General features: G+C 43.7%; 1 protein-coding gene across 4 annotated transcripts in view; it reads right to left on the bottom strand.

The window, feature by feature from the left end:
- The window catches only part of LOC149872929 (uncharacterized), a 211547-nt gene that overhangs the window by 99032 nt on the left and 89800 nt on the right, over positions 1 to 22715 (bottom strand). The window contains exons 3-5 of one of the 4 annotated variants that reach the window (XM_090036899.1): positions 9062 to 9112; positions 7360 to 7477; positions 5317 to 6216 (exon numbers count right to left, since the gene is read on the bottom strand). The exons of 2 other annotated variants lie outside the window; for them this stretch is intronic. In XM_090036899.1, coding sequence (XP_089893025.1) covers positions 7391 to 7477; positions 9062 to 9112 — 138 coding nt within the window. In that variant the 3' untranslated portion in view covers positions 5317 to 6216; positions 7360 to 7390. Of the gene's footprint in view, positions 1 to 5316; positions 6217 to 7359; positions 7478 to 9061; positions 9113 to 22715 lie in introns of those variants that run through there. One more of the 4 variants, XM_090036891.1, reaches the window with a different exon arrangement.

Raw genomic sequence — 22715 nt, 5'->3', positions numbered from 1 at the left:
TATCAGTAGTCCATGATGAAATGTCATATTGGATGACATTGCAAGCGTACAATCATTTAACAACCATGAGAAAGCCATTCTTTCCCTGTTCTAGTCTTCTATATGTAAATGTCTCCTTCTACATAATCTGGGTAATTTAGGCTTTTTCACCTCTAGACATGCTTTAAAATTTCATTATGCAAATACAGAGTATGACAGAGGGAAAAAGAATATAGTTAAATTATGGACTGAGAAGAGTGAACTGCTTTCAGCAAGGAGTTAGATGTGTGGTAATAGAAATAGCTCAGAGTCAAGATACATGCTGAAGCACAGAAACTTCACATAAAATCTTTAGTACCTTTCACAGGAATTAAAAAATTCCACAGGAACCAATTCATTTAAGAGAGCCCTTTCTGATCATTAAGTTGGGCCCCAGTTTATTTATGCTTTTGTACCATGTTTTTCAGAATGACTGAAATTAATAGAAGTTTGCTAATTAATTTTTAGTGGACCAGTATAGGACACCCTTGCCATTCATAGGGGATACATTCCCATGATCCCCACAAATGGCAAAATCCAAAAATAGGGCACTGCATTCATGAATGCAGTGCCTCCAGTGGCTGGGGGCATGGATCCAGCAGTGATGGAGGGAGCCCAGCGGCACCAAGTGCGGAGCTCCCGAGGAGCTCCAGTAAATGTTTAAAGTGTATTTAAAATGTAGGTTCAGCATTCACAAATATTTGAAACTGCGAATGCTGAACCCGTGAATACCAAGGGTTTCCTGTATTTGGACCAGACTGAATAAAACATTTTCAAGAGTCCCACTAACTTTATGTGCCTCAGACATGCTGTAGATACATATACAACAAATATTGGGATCATGTGCCAGATGATCCATTGTAACTGTTTCATCTGTCTACTCCCTACCCATGACAAGCAAGTGTAAACCAGAGTAATTTATCCCAGAATGAAATAGGCAAGGGAAAGCGTTGCGGGTTAGCTTCACTTAATGTAGGCTAGGAACAGAAAGGCAAAACAATTTCACTAGACTCGGTTGTACCCACAGTAAGTTCCCCCATTACAGAGGTATCATAGTGTTTCCACCCATGGCCTAAGTGGCTTTCAGCACAGACAGAACATAAAGATTGTTTGCTCACTTACACAGTTTCTTCATGGTATTTTTTTAAGGAGGATCTTGTAAACATTTAGAAATCTATTTAGAAATCACTCTGCTCATCAGATAGGTGCATCTACATGTGCCCCCCATGGTGCAGTTGTTACTGCACCATCATTTAGTACTTGCTTTAGGAAGTACTAAATGACGGTACAGTGACAGACATTACTGTACCGTCCCGGTGGCACCCAGTTATTTTTAACAGCTACATTACCATAGTGACACACTATAGTGAGGTAGCTCATCACTACAGTGATGTAGGGTTGGCATCATGGTTTGTGCCTGCCGACACTATGTCACCATACTGATGAGCTATGTCACTGTAGTGCATCACTATGGCAATGTAGCGTTGTGTGTAGATGCGCCCAGTGGCAGATACAGTCAAAGGTCCTGATCCTTCACATGGACATCACCTTAAGAGTCCAATGACAACTGGTTACTGGAAAATACTCCATTTACCCTAGCAGATATCAAAAAGTTTCAAACCATATCTTTATAGTAATATGTTTTTGCTACAACACCATGTTTTAGAACTGACTTCTGAGTGCCTAATTTTGAAGGAGAAAAGTGATCAGAAAAGTGTAATTCTAATATCTAATACTGTGATTCTCAACCAGGATGTTGCATTATGCTGTGGTGCCATGAGATCCTTTTAAGGGTGTTAATGGGTATTGCTCAATATTAGCACAGTTAGATGTGTAAACAGCTACACATGATTCATAAGATAAACCCAGAGATTTCAAATAAAAATTAAAAGTACCAGAAACATTCTGATCTGTTCCAGTCTTTCTGAGCTCTTTGCAAGAAGCATTGCTCTGTTTCAAAGTAGTCAAAAAATAAGTGAAAGCTAACAGCTGGCATTTTCTGAGGCATGCCTTAAGTCTAAAAGGGTTAGGAACCACTGATGTAGTACAAAATATATATTGGTATATTGAAACTTTTCTTTAATCTGTTATTCTAGTCTGTTTAAATCAATTACATCTGCCTAACCAAAAACACTTACTTCTATTAGTGGCTAATTTGTATAAATAAACTGATAGTTGTAAAGGTTTGCAAATGAAATGAAACCTAACCCCATAGGTCTCATGCCAAAAGAAGGCTTCTTCAAACAGATTAGAGAGTGTTTTGGTACATACAATGGTGTCATCTCTTCCCTTCATGTCAGAGGATGCCAGGGGTCAAATATGAAACTGAAAAGCATCTAAAATTATCTATTCAGGGAACTGACTGCACTTTGTAAAATTTCCCACTCAGTTATGCCTCCATGATCAAAAACAACATCCAGGTTGCCCTCTGTGCTCCTTCTGCTGAATGCACCCACTGTTAGCTCGCTTCTGTTCAAAGCTGCAGTCAGACTATGAGATGGACTGACTGGCTCCATTTCTCTCAGTTTTCCTGTCAGTTCCTCTATCTTTAAATAATGGAAAATCTCTTTTCACCATACCTCCCCTTTCCTCTTCTCCCTCATCCAGCCTTTCTCTGAGCAATGTAATTGGAGTTGCAACACAAACAGAGCAGCTAGTTCTTTGCCCCTTCTGCATAATAACGAAAGGAGGGGAAACAAAAGCTAGCATGAACTTTTGAGATTAATCCCTCTTCTGTTCTCAGCTGTCAGATTTATTTCTCCTTTGTAGCTAAATCAGGTCATTATCCTACAAATCTTTATTCTGAATTAGAGATTTAAAACTCTGAGGTTTTTTGTTTTTGGTTTTTTGGGGGGTTTTTGGTGGGGAGTTTTGAGACAGCACAGAGTAATTGGTTGTAGTTTTGTCTGGATATTTGCATGGGGCCTCCTATCAAATTCCACTAAACCTTCCCTGAGCCTTTTCATTTTGCTGAGTTCCTAAGGAGCATGCCAGCACATAGATTTTACACTCTACTATAACTATCTTCACATCTAAGAGGTCATGTTTTCACAGAGCCACTTTAAACAATCAGAAGGATTAAAAGGCCTTTAAGATTGCCTGGTAATAAAAATAGTAATAGAAAGGGGGGGGGGGGGAGGGGGGAGGAAGAACCATAGCTTGATCATTTGTCCTTGACATTGTCTGTGTTATTTCTACAAGAACAAAAAAAAAGGCAGGAAATAAGAAAAGGCTTTCAGACTATATTTAACTGTTTTAAAATCAACAATAAAAGTACAGTAGTTAAACTAGAAGACTGAAAAGGCATAAGGTCATCAAATGCAGGTTCACTGAAAGAGTGTATTTGAACAGATGTCATTTCTACTTTGCTTTTACAAGGTGTGTGTAGGCATTACTGTATAAGCAATGCTGATACTGCCAGACAATTAAGGAAAGAAAAAAGAAAAGAAACCCCAAGGTATTCAGTCCTAGTAGATTCTTTAAAAACCTAGTACGCATGGATTTTTTTAAACATAAATAGAATATCCGGTATGGGTGTTGTGTTTATTATTTTTGGTGCATCTTACCTTGCTAATATGGATCTGTGTTCTGTAAGGAAAAGTATTGGGGAAAATAATATTGCATTAGGAAACAGTCTAAACCAAGAGCCAAGGGATATAAGCCCTTCCTATTCTCCACCCCACCCCCCACAACCCCCAGAAATGTTATCAGAAGATATGTTTGGGTTTTGAAGAGACAGAGAAAGAAAGATCAAGGTAACAGCAGAGAATGCAGCAACATATCATGGTTGAGAATGTAAGGGCCTGCAACCATGCAGTCTTTCAGAACTCAAAAATCTCCCAATTTTCTTGTTTTTGTTTTAATATTTCCATGGCACAATAATATCAATTTTAGAACTAAAACAACTTAAAATAATTTTCTCTTTAATTGGATTATAAAAATCAATGAGGGTTGTTGACACTCAGCACCTTTGAAAATAATCAGAGCCCTTTTTGTTAGGGGTCTGAATATGGAAGCAAAACATTTTGACTGATATCCCCCTAGAATAACAAAATAGTATTTAAATAAACCTTTACAAACCCCTCTTGTCCTACCCATTCTGTTTTTATTGACCAATGTATTCCTTGAAGAACAAAACAGTCCATTTTATTTCTTTTGCTATTTTTGGCCCCTAAATTAATTTGCAGTGCATCAACACAATAATGAACCAATGGCAGATGGGTATGAAGTGACATGTTGATATATAATATAAAAAAAATGGTGAGTATCATGGTACTTTTGTGAGAATACCTGTTGCAAGTGGAAGCCACATAGCTTGCTTAGAAGTAAGCTGAACAACCTGCAAGCCCATTGGATCCTATGTTAGCCCATTGGATCCTGTGTTTGCCCATGCTAGCCTAGGGAAAGGTTGCCTTCATGACAGGATCTGGATCATTATGAATGCCTCCCTCAAACTAGCATCAGGCAGCATCCAAATTTTATCCTGTCTTCCTGCATGCTGCCTTTAAGAACTGCCTTCTTTGGGCTTCCCTCAATACAACTATTTTACAGATATAGAGATGTCATATTAAATTAATATAAATAATACACTGTCCTGGTATTCAACCTACTATTTCTCTCTTAATTTAAATTCATTTTTCTTATTTAACTTCCTGAAATAATGTGAGATTTAAATGTCCTTCTGGGTTTTGCTCTCACTAGCATACTTGTGTCCAAACCTCACACTAATGTACCACATCTGCCTCCAAACACCATGATATCATCCCTTTTTCTGAGCAACCAGAATGGGGTAAATTAGCATCGGGTCAGACTGTGCACCTACCATGGAGCTATCATTCATATACTGCTAAGGTGCTCAACCCCCTCCTCCCCCCTTCTCTGAAGCCATGTCATCCAGCCTGTAGGAGTGGTTGCCCCTTCCCTACTGTCAAATTTCCAGACTGATGATGGGGAACCCCATGGGACAGATGGTGAAACAATCCCAGCATATTGGACCAGATGAGGATGATTCAGAGCCTGATCCAGCCTGTGGACTGGCCCCTCAAAACTCAGCTGGCCAGTGGGGCCAAAAGGTTGAGCACAATTGATATACGACTATGCTTAGCATTATTAAAATTGAGGGTGATTCTGACAACCATGTTGTGATGATGCTACAATGGAGGCAAATATTATTAAATTATTAAAGTTAGAAATATACACAACTGTTTATTTAGAGACATATTTGAATATCAATAGATGATAAACAGACATGGCACTCAATGACATCTTGATCTCCTTTGAAAAAGCAAGGTACAGTATTTCCCATGTTCTGTCACTCCAGGAAAAATAGCTCTGGGGGAATGGAACAAATTTGAGCTTTTTTCCTACTCAAAAAATAAAATTCAAGAGTATGTTGTTGGAATTTATCCAGTTAGACCCTTTGAAAACAGCTTCAAACTTCCCACAGCCACAAGTCATGTGCTCTGAGTTGCTGTAGCCCTTTTAGTACATAATGATGAATACTATATAAGAAAAACGCAATGCAAAAGACAATGATCATCACAGCAAGTGTAGCCAGGGTATATATTGACATCCTTTTCTCCATTGACCCCTGGACCAGGCATTGGTAAGGGCCTAGGCAGTTCATGGTGCTGCATAATATAGGGTAGCCGCTGACTCGGGGCAACTGATCATTTATCAGTATAGACAGAAATACTGCCTGGATTACCAGTTGCAATAAGAAATAGAAAAGGTATAAGCCAAGCACTGACTTCTGAATGTGGAAGTCTATAATGCGAATACCCTTATGGCTTGAGCTGTCTTCTTGGACTCCTGTCATTGAGCTCAGCTCAGCTTCGTTCTCCTGTTGAGCTTTGACTTTGGTTTGTTTGTGCCGTAGCTGGGACACAAAAAACTCCATCAGAAGGAATGCACACAGGAAGAGGAAACAGGACATGTACCATGTCCCAATGATAGGCTTATGGAAATGTTGTTCAAAACATTCTCCAAGGCAGGGGCTTGAGAGATTACCATGGCACAGAAAGTCCTGGTGCAGACTGATCCACGGCAAACGTTCCACATAGATCACCACTGTGTATAACCCTAAAAAGCCAAACCACAGTTTACGTCCAATGTAATAGCTGCTCTCGTCACCAGCAAGAGAATGAAGCACAGGAATAATTCCAGCAACTGCTGCTGCAGCCATCTCTTGAGCTCAGACTTAAAAAGAGAACATAAGCAACAAATTATTCTAAGGAAGTGATAAAAAGCCAAAATCATATTGGGGTTCAGAGGCCAAATCTTATTTAAAAATATGAGAAAAATTCCCCCATAAAACAACCCAGATAAAAATGGTTGCAAATATGATGGAAAATGAATTTGGTCAATTGAAGATTTAGGTGAGCATCTACTTCTACAATGGGTCAAAATGCAATAAGTCTTTCTCAGGCAGAGCACCAGAATAGGAGAATGAAGTACACTGATTATTGTACTCTACTGGAAAAAAAGAAAAAAAAAGTGTGGAGCATTTAAGAGGGATTGTTGTCTTCTCATTGACTTGAGTACTTTTGACTGTACTCAGGTTGGGGTGTGGGAAAAGGTGAGAAAAGTGACTGTATCTTTCAGCACTTGGGAAGAAAGGAGGGGAGGACCTGTCTTGCAAGTGGAGGAAACAAATCACAATATGTAGGAGACAATCTAGAGAGAAAAGACCCTCTTTCACAGTTCCATTTATCAGAGGATATTTGAGGCTATCTAGAATGGTCAGAGGTTGAAAACACAGCATAGAAAGGCAAAATAACTACACGGTTAGTATTCACACTCATACTGAAGGTCCAAAAGGCTTCCAGGCTCTAGTCCACAAACATGTATGCCAACTGAAAAGTTTCTCTTTAAGGCCAAAGGACACATAAGCAGGTAACTTTTTCCACCCCTTTTGTTTGTCCTATGCTGGTCAATGATTAGGATGCTCCACAACTAGCAGTGAGTTAGCATTTCATCAACCTCTGAGCAGCACTGTACTACCTCACTGAGTTCTGGGATTTCTGCAGCACTTCTGTTCCTCAGAACTTCAATAAGTGCACTAACCAACTCCATAACTGGCTTTCAACTGTTTTCAAACTCCTGTGATCCTAGACAAAGCCTGGCAACAGTTTTTCTTTTCTTTTTGTTTTTGTTTTTGTTTTTGTTTTAGGAATTCTCCTTAATCCCTCATTTTCATCATCTCTCTTTGCCCAGGCTCCTAAGAACAGGTTATTACCAGCCTTTTACCACCCCACCACCTGCAAATGAAGAGTTGTTTTCTAGGGCAGCTATATCAGTAGGACAGGTATTAGAGGACAGTATTTTTACTAAACTCTTTACCTTAAAGCATTCTACAGTAACATCCTTCCCATCACTGTCTGGTATGAAGTCTCCATAGATTTTTTCTTCTCAGAACTCTGTGACATAATTGATTGCCATTCCGGGTCCTTTGTTTCATCTACAAAGACCCGATCCAATGAAATACGTGAGAGGAGTCTTATGGAAATCTATACGGCTTTGCACAGATACAGGGATTACCCATGTAAATCAATTTATAAAACCAGGCCAAAACAATCATGGCTGATCCAGATCACTTCTAAGCAAGACAAAACAATTGGTAGGAGCATAGAGTTTATTTTAAAATGAAGATGCCTAATCGTTATAGGTACCTAAACAGTTCCGCAGCTACTCAGTCGTTCTTTGTGACTCCAGTGCAAAAACTCTGTGTAAGTTCTGTTTAATCACCTATCAGGCTTATGTTGCTTTGAGTGCCTGAGTGCCTCATTCACTTTCGAAAACTAAACTTATACTTCTAAGTCACTAACTTGTTTTTGCCTTGATTGTTTCTGAATGAGGTAGGGAGAAATGTTCCAAACCTGAAGGTCCTATGAGCAGAGAATACTTTACTGCCAGCTCCCCTCTCTTTTAAATAGAGGACGAAAATTGCATCTTACAAAGTGAGCCAGTTTACAGGGAATTAGTGATCACTCTGTTGATCTTTCTATTAAAAATGTTATCTCAATTCTGCCTGCTTTGTTAATTAAAGACAAGAAAGAAACCACTTCCCTGGAAGCCACCTAGAAAGGCTAGTGCACTAATCAAGAAACCTGGATTCAGTTCCCGGCTTTGCCACAGACTTCCACTGTGAAGCTGAGCAAGTCACTTAGGGCAGAGGTGTCAAACTCACCTTGCGCCTTGGGCTGGATCCAGACTGCTCCAATGGCAGGTCAAGCTCTAACCTGGATCACACTGGAGTGGTGGTAGGTCTCAGCTGCTGTCACCATGTGCCCTGGTGCTGCAGTGGCAGTGGCAACACCAACCCCAGCTCTAGCACCGGGTATGAGCCAATGGCCAGGCAGATAGGACTGTATCGGTGCTGACAGGTGAAACAGCCAGATTAACATGGCTGTGTTAGCCCTCCCTCGTCCTCCTGCCACCATTCGTCATGTCCACCAGGGTTCACAGCCCACTAATTTTCAGTAGTCCAGTGGGCCAAATAGAGAAGCTCCACAGGCCAGATCCAGCCCATGGGCCGTCTATTTGACACCTTTGACTTAAGATCAGAGTTTTAAACTTTTCCATCAAAACCTAAATTTTAAAATCTTGCCCTTAGCTACTTTGTATCTCAATTCCCCATTTGTAAATTGGAGACAATAGCACTACTATACCTCACAAGAGTGTTGAGCGGATAAATCCTTTGAAGAGCATAAGTTACTCCTACATTAGTGATGGAGAACTTATGGGAAAGATGGTCCTGACAGTTCAGCAGAGAGACAAAATTTCAAATGTGAACAAGAAGTGTTGGGTATGAAGTGTGGGTTTCTAAACAGGCAAAGAGACCAGAAATTTCTCAAAGGCTTTTGAAAAGTCTTTGGGATTTGTGAGCCTAAGGGACAGGAGTGCTTTTGATAATCCCACCCAGTGTGGTCAGGGAAACAGAGCACTATTCACCGGGCCATTATCAAAAATATTGAGTCAAATCAAAATACAAATGAAAAGCTTTTTAAAAAAAAAAATCAGCTGGGGATTTTTACTCTCTCACTTGCTGATGACTGGAAGATGACCTCCATTTCCAGCTCTCAGAGGGCTTGACCTATAGGATAAAATTACATTGGTTATAATGATTAATTATTGTTTACAGCGCAAACAAATCTTTACTGTTTAAAGATAAAAGTTTCTAAATAAGTACTAAAGTATTAGGCCATGATAAGGCTCTCTGTTCTATGCCACAACAACATACCCTCTGAGCCTAAGCTTACACTAAAATCTTTCCAGAATTACCCTTATTATTGCAGTCTCTCTTTGTAATGCTCCTAATGCTTGACTGCACCAAGTTATTTCACAGTAACCAAGATGTAGTGAAGTTAAAAAGGATATCGTTGCTATTACTTAGTATTTATATAGCCCCAGTAGTGTGGTAGGTGCCTGATAATAGCCTGCAAATATTTGAAGGGTATAAACACCAAGGAAGAGGAGGCATTATTTAACATAATTCCAAACAAAAACTATGCTGAGGAAGCATTAAGGTTGAATTTAGAAGTTAGAAAATGACATGGCTGCTTAAGCAACTATAACTCGGCCCTTCAGCATGTGCACATTATAATGCCATCTTTAAGTACCAAAATCGGTACATGGTCACATAGCATTCCACAGATAATACAATATATTATAACACAATGCTTTTCCAGAATCATAAAACGTATGTGCAGCAACTTAATGCACTTCTGGAAGGTGCTCATATACCATGCAGTATCCAAATTGAGCATGATATAAGAACAAAAGGAGAGGAGAATAGAGCTTTTTCGTTCCTGTAGTCTTATATTTTTTCATTGTCATCATAGTCAAGAGAATCTTTACTGACTTCAGGACAAATACTCCACTTCTTATTTGTTTTAAGTAACACTTTTCACCACAAGTGGCAAGTCTGAAATCAGTAACTAGAATATGAACTCTTCATGTACATCAGTGATAAATTGCTCCCATGAATTACTCACATTGCCTGCAACAGAACTACTTATGCAAGTATCTGCTTGTAAGTGGAAGAATAGGGTCCAGATATGACTCAGGCTATGTGCAGATGTTTGCCAAGGGGTTAACAGGAGGTTACTTTTGATTAAAAATGGCTACCCAATAGTTTGCCCAAGTGCACACCTTACACTTAGACCCAATCTTAGTGATTGGAAATCAGTCTAAACCATAACAATACTGCACCAAAGTTCAGTGCACATAGACCAGTCTAAAATGGTGGAACCCAGTCTAAGATGGACCTTTATCTATGTACACCCAAATTTAATCCATCTAAATTAGACTGGTACATCAAACTTCAGTACAGTTACCTGTACAACCCCAGGGCTGGAAAAGCCCATTCATGGCCCCAGTCCCAGGGCAGGCTACACTTTCCATACCCGCCTCTCTGGCACCAAGCTATTTTTAGGCCCCTGGCCCCTTACCCCCACCCTGTGCAGACCAGCCAGCCCACATTGCCCAACCACCAATCCCACAAGCCACTCCCAGTGCCAGTTTTATCAGGATTTGCTGATGCCAGAGCTGAGGAAGTAAGTAATAGTGGGGGGAAGGGCAAAAGGGATGCGGGATAGGTACACTGGAAGGAATGCTAAAAATAGCCCCTGCTCCCCACACCCCCAAGCCCTACCATGGACACTGTGAGCCCTTCTGATCCTGCCAAACCCCCCATTTATACCAGCAACCCCCCCCCAGACACTGCCTGCCCCCCAATCTCCCTGCAGATCAGCCTGCAACCCTGACTACCCCCACAAATCCTGCCTGCCCCCATGATTCTCCCAATTGCTCCTGCAGATCCCACCTGTTCCCCAATTCCCCTGCAGACATCACCTGCACCCCTAATCACTCCTGCAAGTTCTGCCTGCCCCACAATCCCTTCACAGATGCTGCCTGCCCTCCCAATCTTCCCATGAATACTACCTACACCCCCACTCTCCCCCCATCCCTCCTGCAGGCGCTGCTTGTAACCCTGATCGCTCCTCTGGAGCCCACCTTCACTTCCAATACCCCCAATCACTTCTATGGATGCCATCTGCCCCCCCCCAATCTCCCCACAGATATGGCCTACATCCCCAGATCTCTCTGACTACTCCCATGGATCACACCTGTCTCCCTGATTCCCACACAGATGCTACCTGCACCCCAAATTCCCCCAATCACTCCTGCAGATCCCACTCACTCCCTGATCCCCCCCACAGACTGCTGATACCTCCCAAGACTGCTTGCCCCTCTGATCCCTCTAACCCCTTCTCCAGTAGCCCTTACCTTAGATAAGGTGGCCATTTTTAATGCAGTCTAACCTTGTCCTAACCACCCTAAACATCTTTACTTAGCCTTAGTGTTAGTGAGTAGTCTACCTCTTATCCTTTTTACAAATTAAGCACTAGCAGTGCACCAATAGAGATTTTCTTGGCCAACACTGATAGCCAATTATTCACCATATTGGCATATCGGCCAATACTAATCTGATAACCAATGTATAGGAGCACAGTTGGGCAGTATGGAGAGCAGTGACCAGCAGGTAAGTCTGGAGGGAAAAGGATGGGGAAGGAGGGAAGTGGCATGGGGGGATGCAGATCGAGGTTCCCACAGTGAGGGAGGAAGTGGGGCAGGAGCAAGGGCAGGGACTGTGTGTGCTGCCCAGCCAGGGCAGTGAATGGGACTCCAGGAACAGGCTAGGGAGTGGAATGAAGTCATGGGTGGCTCATCCAGGGAATCAGCATCCTGGCATGTAAAAATGGTGGCAGAGCGCTTGAACAAAAGCTTGTCAAATAAGCTTTAGTTCAAGTGCTGCCATCACCATTTTTAAGCATGGGGATGATTTAAGGAGTGAAGTTGAGAGTGGTGACAGTGGACATGGGTTGCCCACTGCCAGCTCAGGGTTTTTCACCCTGTTGCCTTTGCCCTGGGAGCCATGAGCTGGCCACACTGCATCTCCTGCACATTCAGCAGCAGGAGGCACAACTCCCTGCCCCCACTGCTGCCAGGTGGCCAGGCTACATATAGTCAATGCAGGGCTCCTGAGGCAAAAGGTAGCAGGGTGGACAGCCCCAAGCCTGCAGTAGGCAGCCTGTATCCACACTGTGCACAAATTGTGGGGTGGGACCTGCCCTCCATGTCTCCCCCGGGGGTGTGCACAGTGGTGGGGAGCTGCACATGCTCTCCACCCAACCATGTCCCCTAGACAAGCTGTCCACAACTCCATTCCACACCCTACCCCAGCCCCCCCATTCACTGCCCTGTCTGGGCAGCGCCCCAGCCTCAGCTCCTACCCCTGCCCCTTCCCCACTTCCTTCCTCCCTCAGTGTGGGGGCCTCAGTCTGCCCTCCCCATGCTCCTTCCCACCCCACATTCCAGTAAGAGGTTAACAATCAGTGAATTTCCTGTTAATGGCTCTCATGTGATCATAGGTGAACAGTTTAACATCCACAAAAAGCTGTGGGCAAGACTAGAAAAAATAGCATCATGTTGTGGAACAAAAAGAAATATCCCATAAGGCTTTTCACAGTTCATGCAAGGGGACCCTGAGATTCAGTCCTGCCCCACCAGAGGTTATCACTTCCTGTCTGCCTTTCTAGCCATCTGGATGCCTAGGATCTTGTCTTCTATGACTTAATGGAAAAAGATAAAATAGGCCTTCGATCTGAGTCAGAAAACACTGCCTCTGAGTAATCTCCCCCTCCTCCATTCTCCAAAAAGAGCCCCTTCCCTAGGCCTCCCATCCACCATACAAGTTGTCCACTCTCAGGTCTTCAAGCTACTATACAAATAGCTCACTCTCATTCTTCTCCAAATGAGCCCTCCAGCATAACAGAAGCCCCTCTGCTGCCTTCCTAAGCCCCTTACAGATGCCTTATGCTTCTCAGCCTATTAACAGTTTAAGCAATTCATGGCTTGTCCTCCAAGCCAAAAGTCCACCTCAGCTCTCCATGCTGCCCAAAGGTCAATGAACTTGCTCTTCCAGTTGCTGCATTTATATAGTCAGGGGAGGGGCTGTGACAAACATCCTTTTTTTCCCCTATAGCAGAGGTCTCCCTGTGCAGGCCTCGTCTTGCTCTTACTGAAGTCAGTGGCAAAATCCTCACTAATTTCACTTGCAGAAGAACTGTGCCCAAAGAGATTGTTCTTGACAATTTCATCCAGGGATTATTAAAACAAATCAAGTTATGCTGATAAATTAGCTCCATCTGAAAGCATAGTTGTCTCCAAACTAATAATGACATAAGGGAGTAAGAAAATGTTAAAGCAATGAGACATGACATACCTTTCCAAGCTGTACTGTTGATTAATGTGCATCTTGGGTATAAAGGGACCTAGCCAAGTGTTTTCACCATACACTCAGAGTGCAGTAATCAATACTAATGTGCATTAACAGGCATAGAGAAAGGATGGGAAAAAAACATGGGCCCAATCCTGGTGCTGCAGAAATCAATAGCCAAATAGACTGATTTCAGTAAGTTTTAGACCTGATATTAGCACCACTGTCCAGCAGATAGTGCTTAGTGATCATTAGAATGCAATTAACCCATAAATGAAATGTGAAATACGAATGCAGACAACTCAGTGTCCTAAAATCAAAGTCTAACTTAAAGCAGAGAACTCAGTGTCTTAAAATCAAAGTCTAACTTTATTAATAAAATAAATATTATCTTTGCAGTTTCTATATGCAGAGAGAGAAAAACATTCAGCACAATAATCTCACCCAATCCCAGATGTTACTTTGCTCAACAGAGAAGATGGCCACTCAGTTCCTGGAAACACAGTGTCCGTCATGGCAGACAGGTGTTGAAGGCTGGATTTATGATGACGATGACAAACTTTCTTGCAGCCCCCCTTTTATGCTTTTCTTCAACTTCACTCCTTTGATGACTGCTGTTGGATTGGTCTCTCTGCAGTCAGCATACTGTCCATCTTTTATCCTGTCAGCATATTCCTTTGTCTAACAGACCCATGACAAGCACACCTCTTAATTTGGCCTTTTTCTGGTGTCTTACTTTGGGCATTGTCCATTGGTCTCCCTTATCACCTTTCATTAATATATCCAATGCTTTCCTCCCTCTGATTCAGCTGGTTAGTGCCAAGTTCAGTTAATTGGAGCTGGTAACAAGGCCATTGCTATGTTATGTTAGCTACCCTAACACTGAGACTCTGAACATGAAAAAAGGCTTATGCATGACATACTGAGAGTAGTTCCTTAGGAATCAATAGGCCTACTCACAGAGGACAAAGTTAACCACAAGTGAAAAATCTTTGCAAGGTCAACATTTGAGACCAGAGGCCCTAGAGAGCAGAAGCCTCCCAATATTTCTGTAAAGCAGCTACCACATTAGAGCAAAGAAAGAAATAACTACTGGAAGTTACTAATACACCCCCAAAGGATTCTTATTGCAAGAGTTGTACGGCTAAACAAAATAGGAAGATACATGCCTTTCCTATACAGATTTTTGAAGATTTCTTAACCCTTCCTTTGCAAACGGACTAACCTGCCTCCTGGCAGCACTGGGATGATCATGTTTCTTAGCCCTACTGCAACCAAGCTACTTTAATCTTTCCTTGTGTTGCAATTGAATTAACTTTGGGCTCTTGGATTACTTTATTAATAAAAATAGTAGAGAATAAAAATGCATTTTAAATTCAGATGCTCATGGTGCCCTGCGATTTCAAAAATCCCTTTAGCGCAGGTTGGGCTGGCTTTTAATTTGGGTAGGAAGAAGAGAAGAGAATTAAATTTGGAGGACTGAACACTTTCTATTTCAGTGTTTTTCTTAATTAAAAAGCGGTACCTTTAAAAGCTATCCAGACACAAAGAAAGAACTGTTGTAAATTGTACGTGTAGCTGAGGGAAATTCTTGATCCTGCCAAGGGTTGAGCTTCCATAACTCCTGCTGAAGTCATCATGCTTATCAGGATTTGGCCCTGTGCAAATTAGTATGGACCTTCTAACCTTACCCCTCACTCTTTGAGACCAGTATGTGAACTGCTCACAAGACACCCTGTAATTTGAACAGGGAATGAGAGAGCCTGCGGGTGCTGAATTAATGCACCATGAAAGCAGAACTGTGCTGCACTTTGATGAAGTTAAATTTAGGCTTTTCTAGCATTGTTGACAACCTCTGGCTTCCAATGTGTTTCTGACTTGGGGGTACATAGACTACCTAGTAATTATGTCACATCTTGAAAATACAGCAGGGGAAAATTCCATTTAGACTCTATCAGAAATAGGTAATATTTACCATTCTCTAACAGCTAGTGTCATGTTGTGAATGGAGGCTGCTTCCTCAGTAGCACAGCATGGAAAGTTTCTCTTGCATTAATAAAAACAGCACATGGGAATTGGATAATGGGTTAGAATTTCTGATTTAAAGAGAAAAAAATTAAACTGAATTGTGGTGTTAGATGCAAATTTCAGCAATAAAAGTCATGCTTTGGAAAAGTTATTAACTTTTCAGAGACAAAAGTAATTTAAACATCAGCACTGAAATGATAGGTTCTGCAGCTTTGGTGACAATGATTTTATAGATGTTGCATGAAACAGCTCTGTTCTTCAGCCCGAAAAAAACAAGACAGATTCTCAGAAGAACCCGTCATCCATATGTAACTGTTTATTGCCCATATGCCTAACCTTTCTTGAAACAGCTTCCGTGACTCCACCCCAGCTGACTATCAAACTCTGGCGATACCACTTTGTGCAGAACTTCACAATGTTTCAGTAAGGGGCTCACTCCTCCTCAGGAGACTATTAGTCTGAAATATTAGGGACTGTTTAGCCCAGTGAGTAACCTTCTAACTGATAGCTCTAATACAGTACTGTCAACCAAGAAGAGAATTGTTCCTGACCCACTAAGACAGCTCTCCTTACTGCTACAAAAGAGCAAAGCTGCCATTTATTTTGCTAAGGCCCTTGGCCCTTTTCAAAGTTCAGTTAATAGTACTTTATGCAGGGAAATTAAAAAAGGGGCTGGGAGATGGCTTTCAAAGGCTTCCCTCTTTGAAAAATTGTGTGACCGGGTGATTGAAACGGTTCACCGCCCCATATACAGTTAACTGGAAAGCACTACATAAGCTATTGGCACCACCAGCCATGCTACTCTTTTGGCACAACCATGAGTTCTGCCACTTTGTGTTTTTAAGAATTTCTGCTGGGCCTTGAGTCTCCTTCACTTCAAGGAGAGGGACAGGACCATAGATGAGTTGTAATATTTAACCATGGAGCTTACAGGGAGCATTTGTGCATTTTCTATGCTCATGTGGTATCTCAGGAAGAGACTAAACTTTGCCCCCAGTGTGGACTAGCTGTTAAACTTCCCCGCTGATAAAATATGTGCTACAGTAGCCACACAACCTAAAATCAGAACAGAAACATATCTACCCAGAGCAGGGAGAAAAAACCCAATGTACATCACACATATCACACATACATCCAGAGGTGCTCAACCTCCGGCCCATGGGCCAGATCCAGCCTTAAGGGTGCCCAGTGGTCCCAAAATTTAGTGTTGGGGGGTGTTTATGGTGGCATTAATTGCAACTCCCCAGCTGCCAAATTTCCAGACCTGTGGGGGGCCTATGAGCTGGATAATGTGTCCCTGTACACTAGATCACACTGGCATATAGTGGATGATAGGCAGGGTCAAGCCAGCATATAGCCAGATCTGGTGTGCAGGATCGGGCCAGCATGCAGCAGGACCAGGCATGCAAAACTGGGCCACTCATACTGTTAAGTTGGTATGTGCAGCCAGGCCATCACACCAAATCACAGCCATGAACTGACTCTGCACACTTAGCTGGCCCACAGGTCCAGAAATTTAAGCACTACCGGCTGAGTCTCTTTCTTACGTGTCAGCACTAATGCAGAAACAAATAAGCACTCTCACCAGAACTGTGAGCTCCTGCCACTTGCATTATCTGCCTTAGAACATCCACAGGCCACTCCTAAAAGTTTTACCCATATCAGTATAATTTCAATAAAAGCCTTAATCATTACTTTTATGCAGTTTGAGAAAGTGTGTGTCTTTGTGTGTCTGTATATGCATGTGCATGTGCATGTGAGAAGGACAGAGAGCCCACAATATATATTTTGTTGGCTCAGGATTTAGGACCCAGATGCCTTGTTCTGAGGGAGGTGGAGGGCACCCCCCACCCTCAGACCGACCACAACCTTTCCATTCGATGAGGCAAATTTATTGATACACAGTGATAACAGAAAAGAAACAATACAAACAATCAAGTAATTCTATAGCTACCAATCCTTGGGCTGTCAGAGTCAAGAAATGTCTGGCCAGGATGCAGATTTCATTCTAAGGCTCTCTCTTAGGTGTCAGCAGCCTGGAGTTCGGATGCCAAGGCCCACACCCTCCACCTGTGGAGAAGATGAGACAGGCTGGTGGTGTGCCCTCTGTCCATGGTGGCATCAAAGACCCCTCCTGGGGGACAGGGACCCCTTTCAGAGAGGAGGGGTCCAAGCAGAGGACCCTTTGTTTCATAGACATCAGGACTGGAAGGGACCTCGGGAGATCATCGAGTCCAGCCCCCTGCCCAAAGGGCAGGAAGTCAGCTGGGGTCATAGGATCCCAGCAAGATAAGCATCCAATTTGCTCTTGAAGGTGTTCAGTGTAGGTGCTTGAACCACCTCCGCTGGCAGACTGTTCCAGACCTTGGGGGCTCGGACAGTAAAGAAATTCTTCCTTATGTCCAGCCTGAAACGGTCTTGCAGGAGTTTATGACCGTTCAACCTCGTCATCCCTTGGGGCGCTCTGGTGAACAAACGTTCCCCCAGATCCTGGTGGTCACCCCCGATAAACTTATAGGTGGCCATCAGGTCACCCCTGAGCCTACGCTTTTCCAGGCTAAAGAGTCCCATGGCTCTCAGCCTGTCATCGTAAGATCTGTTTTCCTGACCTCTGATCATGCGCGTGGCTCTCCTCTGCACTCTCTCAAGCTTCTCCACATCCTTTTTGAATTGTGGAGCCCAAAACTGGACGCAGTACTCCAGCTGCGGCCTCACCAAGGCCGAGTACAAGGGGAGAATGACGTCCCGGGATTTGGTCAAGAAGCATCTATGGATGCAAGCCAGCGTTTTGGTTGCTTTACTAGCCGCAGCATCGCATTGCAGGCTCACGTTCATCTTGTGGTCAATGATGACCCCCAAGTCCCTTTCTCCTGTAGTGCTATCCAACGTAGCACTGCCGAGCCTATAGGATGCTGCAGGTTTTTCCTCCCAAGGTGGAGAACCTTGCATTTTTTGGTGTTAAACACCATGAGGGTCTCGTCCGCCCATTTGCTGAGCTTGTCCAGGTCAGCCTGGATCACCCGCCTATCTTCTGGCATGGATGCTTTGCCCCAAAGTTTGGTGTCATCGGCGAACTTGGCCAGTCCACTCCTGACTCCAATGTCCACATCGTTAATGAAGATGTTGAATGGTATGGGTCCCAGGACAGAGCCTTGAGGGACCCCACTGGTCACAGGGCACCACGATGAATGACTGCCATCAATTACAACCCTCTGTGTCTGACCACGGAGCCAGTTTCCCAGCCAGCAGATCGTGGTGGAGCCAAGGCCACAACTGGCCAGTTTGGCCAAGAGGTAATCGTGGCATACCAGATCAAAAGCTTTTTTGAAGTCAAGATATATGACATCAATCTCTTCTCCCTGGTCCAGGTGATAGGTCACCTGGTCATAGAAGGAAATGAGATTGGTCAAACAAGACCTACCCGCAACAAACCCGTGCTGACTATCCCTTAGTATGTTAGCCTGGGCCAGTCCCTCAAGGATGGCCTCCTTGATAAACTTTTCTAAGATCTTCCCCAGGATAGAAGTCAGGCTAATGGGCCTGTAGTTAGCCGGATCCACTCTCCTCCCTTTCTTGAAGATCGGCACCACTTTGGCCTTCTTCCAGTCTTCGGGCACTACACCAGAGCACCAGGAGTTTTCAAAGATCCGTGCCAAGGGCTGGGCTATGACGCTTGCCAGCTCCTTGAGTACCCTGGGGTGCAGATTGTCAGGGCCGGCTGACTTGAAGGTATCCAGCTTCTCAAGGTGTTCCTTCATGAGGTCAGCATTTATGGAGGGTAGGGGATCCCCATCACCCGGATCTCCCTGTCCCGTAGCAGGCATGGGCGTCCCATGGGACTGATGAAAGACTGACGCAAAGTACCTATTTAATAGGTTAGCTTTTTCCTGGGTGTCAGTTGTCAGTTGCCCCATCTGGTTTAAAAGGAGTCCAACGTTGCCCTTGCTTTTCCTCCGGCTCCCCACATATCTGAAAAAGGACTTTTTGTTGTCCTTGATGCTTGAAGCTAGTTGGAGTTCAGTTGCAGCCTTGGCTTTCCTGGTTTGCTCCCTGCAGGACTGGACCAGTGCAGAATGATCCTCCTTGGAGGTGAATCCCGTCCTCCATCCTTTGTAGGCTTTCCTTTTTAGCTGCAGGAGGTCCGCTAGGTCCCTGGAGAGCCAGGAGGGTTGCTGTGCCTTTTTGCTGCCTTTCCTCCGTGTTGGAATAGATTTAGCTTGTGCATTGAGGATCGCTTCCTTGAGAAGCAACCACTCTTCTTGAACTCCCATCTCCCTGGGGTCATGGTCCCTAAGGGCCTGACCGACAAGCCTCTTAAGCTTGTCAAAGTCGGCTTTTCTGAAGTCAAGGACTTCTGTGTTGCTGACTGACTTGCCAGCTTTACGGCTGATGGTGAATGTGATCAGCTCGTGGTTGCTGTGTGGCAGCGTGTGACCTAGGGGTGCCGTGAACTCCCCTAGTGTCCTGCTACCGTGCCAAATCAGTCTTAAATGCACCCTCTTTATCTCGCCCGCTACGTCTTTGATGTTGATATAGTAAAGGGGAGGCTGCCTTTCTACCCTCTTTGTCACGGTGCCTTGATATATCTTGGCTCAGTCTAGTTGCCCAATGCACTCCCACCTCTGGGCTGCACGTGACTCCCACCGTCACCCGTGCCCTCACAGGTCCCTGGACTCATCTCCATTGCCTGTCTGTGCTCTTGCAGCCCGTACCAGGGCCTGTCTCCCCGCGGCTCTCGCAGCCTGCACCGGGTCCTTGCCTCGCGATTCCCGCAAATCGAGGCTTAGGTGGCCATAGCCATGGCTGGCCCCCAAACCCCTTTCCCAGGTCTCACGTCCACTAGGCTCCTCACAATTGACGCTCAGGTGGCTGCAGCCATGCCTGGCCTCCAGACCTCCTTTCCGGATCTTGCGCCCCACTGGGCCTTCTCGCCTGCACCTGCACTGGGCTCCTCCCAATACTACCCACACTGGGGCTGGGGTCGGGACACCCCAAAACACAGCACCCTCTCCAGCACCAGGAACCCCCACTACTGGGGAGCTCCTATGAGGCCTCCTCCAACCCCTATAGCCTCACCCGGTCTTCTACAACAACCAAAACAGAAAACTCACACCCCTGTGTTCCAACATAAATTCCAAGTCAAACTGGCTAACCTTCCTTCATATCCCTACTAGGGTTTTCTCCACCCAGTATCATCACACCGCAACTGCTCAGGCCATCCGGCTTCCCTGCTCTGCTTACTCCAGCAGAGCTCCCACTTCCTCTGCTGCCAGAGGGGAACTGACTCTGGCCTCAGCCTCGCTGTTTATATAGGCCAGGCCCTGCCCCCTTCCGGTCAGCTGACCCAACTGGTTGTCTCGGCAACCCACATCTGTGCTGCCCTGGGGAGTGGCAGCTGAGCCCATATTACTGTTGTCAATAGCAGGCACCTTAGTGCCCTGCTACATGCTTCAAGACAAAGATCCAATAACAACTTTATGATCCCCTCACTTGTGTCTGAGGGAGAGAGAACAAGGACACACAGATCACACCCCTTACAAATCTCACAGTCACCCCATACTTGTCAATCAAATCTCTTCCAATCATTCTCATGAGTGACCCATCAATCAGGTGTCCATCACAGATCTGGCTAATTGGGTGTCTTGGTACCTCACAGGCTGCTGAATAACTTCCCCACCAAGGCAGACTGCATAACCTGGAGGCTACCTCACGTGCATAATATATGCATTTACATTATGACATTATAAAAGGGCAAACGGTCAGCATTTCTAGAGGCTTCGTCCTTTCTAGTCATGTGAGCATGCGCACAACACCATGCCTTCAATCAAAGCCGAGAACTAGGGGTGTCTACAATGTGAGGCACTAAATTAATGCACTTTAGGCTGCCTAATGTGCAGTAGTATAAGCGCATGCTTTTCAGGTGATGCTTAATACGCATAGCCTATTTCACTGTACATTAGCATACTAGCATGGGTTTTTACACAATGTTTTAATGAGCAGTAAAATAGGCTATGCAAGTTAAAGAGTATGCGTAAACATGCCCAGGGAGAGGCAGTGAACACCCTTGTTTCCCATTCACTACAGCAGAGGTTACAGTATTCAGCACCATCCTTCTCTTTCCCCAGTCTTTTACTTGGGAATCATGCTTATTTCTCTGAAAGATTCTTGCCCTTAAGTATCTCTCTGGCACATAATCCTTCACAATACATTTGAAGGTGGTTCTGTTTATTTACCGTTACTAGTACGTTAAATAGTTTTCTCTGTGGAAAATGTGCTCTTAGCTATTCCAGGGACATTTATTTAGCTGAATTTAAAAGTGAGAATACTCTGACATTGTTAAAGTTAATGACCTGGTGGTTTACAAGACAAGACACATTTCAAGTCAAATTGATCGTATTAAAAGTTTTAGTGAGCAATGTTAACAACAGTGTGTTATTTCACAACGTCCTCAACCAAAACCTTTATTAGTACATTAATTGTGACAGAATGTCCAAGTCCATGAAGTAAAAGGCATGTTTTATTTCTATAATATGCAACTTCAGGTAACCTGAAATTCTAGATTAGCTGCCAATAACCATATAACATTGCCCAAAAATCCCATCTTGTTTTGAAATAAATGCATAATTCCTATATGTGAATTAATCCAGTTCTGAATACTTTTCTCTGTTTCAATTTCCTCAAGGTGCGAGACAAGGAGACAATGGAAAGATCCTGCAAATCCACTAGACTTTAGGTCAAGCTTCTTTTTGAGCAGCAGCGATTACTTCCATATCTTCAGTGAACAGGTTTTGTTAGACATCAAAGGTTGTGACCATACAACAGCAATACACAGGATTGAAAATTTACAAGGAGTGTCTTTTAACTCATTGATATGAAGTATCAGATTTCTCATTCTCTTGTGTGGTCTCTTGCTGAATACGATATCGCAGAACACAGACTTTGTTAACATAATTAGTCACAGCTTAGTCTGGTTTTAAAAAATATTCTTTTTGCTTTTGTTCTATAAAAACATTCAGGAGAAGAAGGGGAACTTGTCCCTGAGCTTGTGTGAATGGCTTACAACTGAATCTCCTACTTGTACAGAGAGATACCTTTGACAATACAGCCATATCTACACATGCACTTTGCTGTGGAGAAGACTAGTTGTGGAATAAAGCATCACCATATACATGTGCAACAATATTGGGCCACAGTAAGCTAATTAATGTCACAGTAAGATAGCAATGTCAGGAACAGTACTATCTTATGCCAGGATAATTTGCTGAGATTAAATGCATATGCAGAAGCTGAGTAGGGCTGATCCCCCAGGGCTGACCTCCCACACTTCCTGCCAGCCTGGACCTGCTCCACCCTCGCTCAAATTGAGACTGTCCTGGGTGTACATGTA

Source organism: Crocodylus siamensis, chromosome 1 (genome assembly GCF_052110815.1).
Source record: "Crocodylus siamensis isolate JL-2025a chromosome 1, ASM5211081v1, whole genome shotgun sequence".
Classification (NCBI taxonomy): domain Eukaryota; kingdom Metazoa; phylum Chordata; order Crocodylia; family Crocodylidae; genus Crocodylus; species Crocodylus siamensis.
The sequence above is the reverse complement of the archived record's forward strand: the minus strand, read 5'-3'. Positions and strand labels throughout refer to the sequence as shown.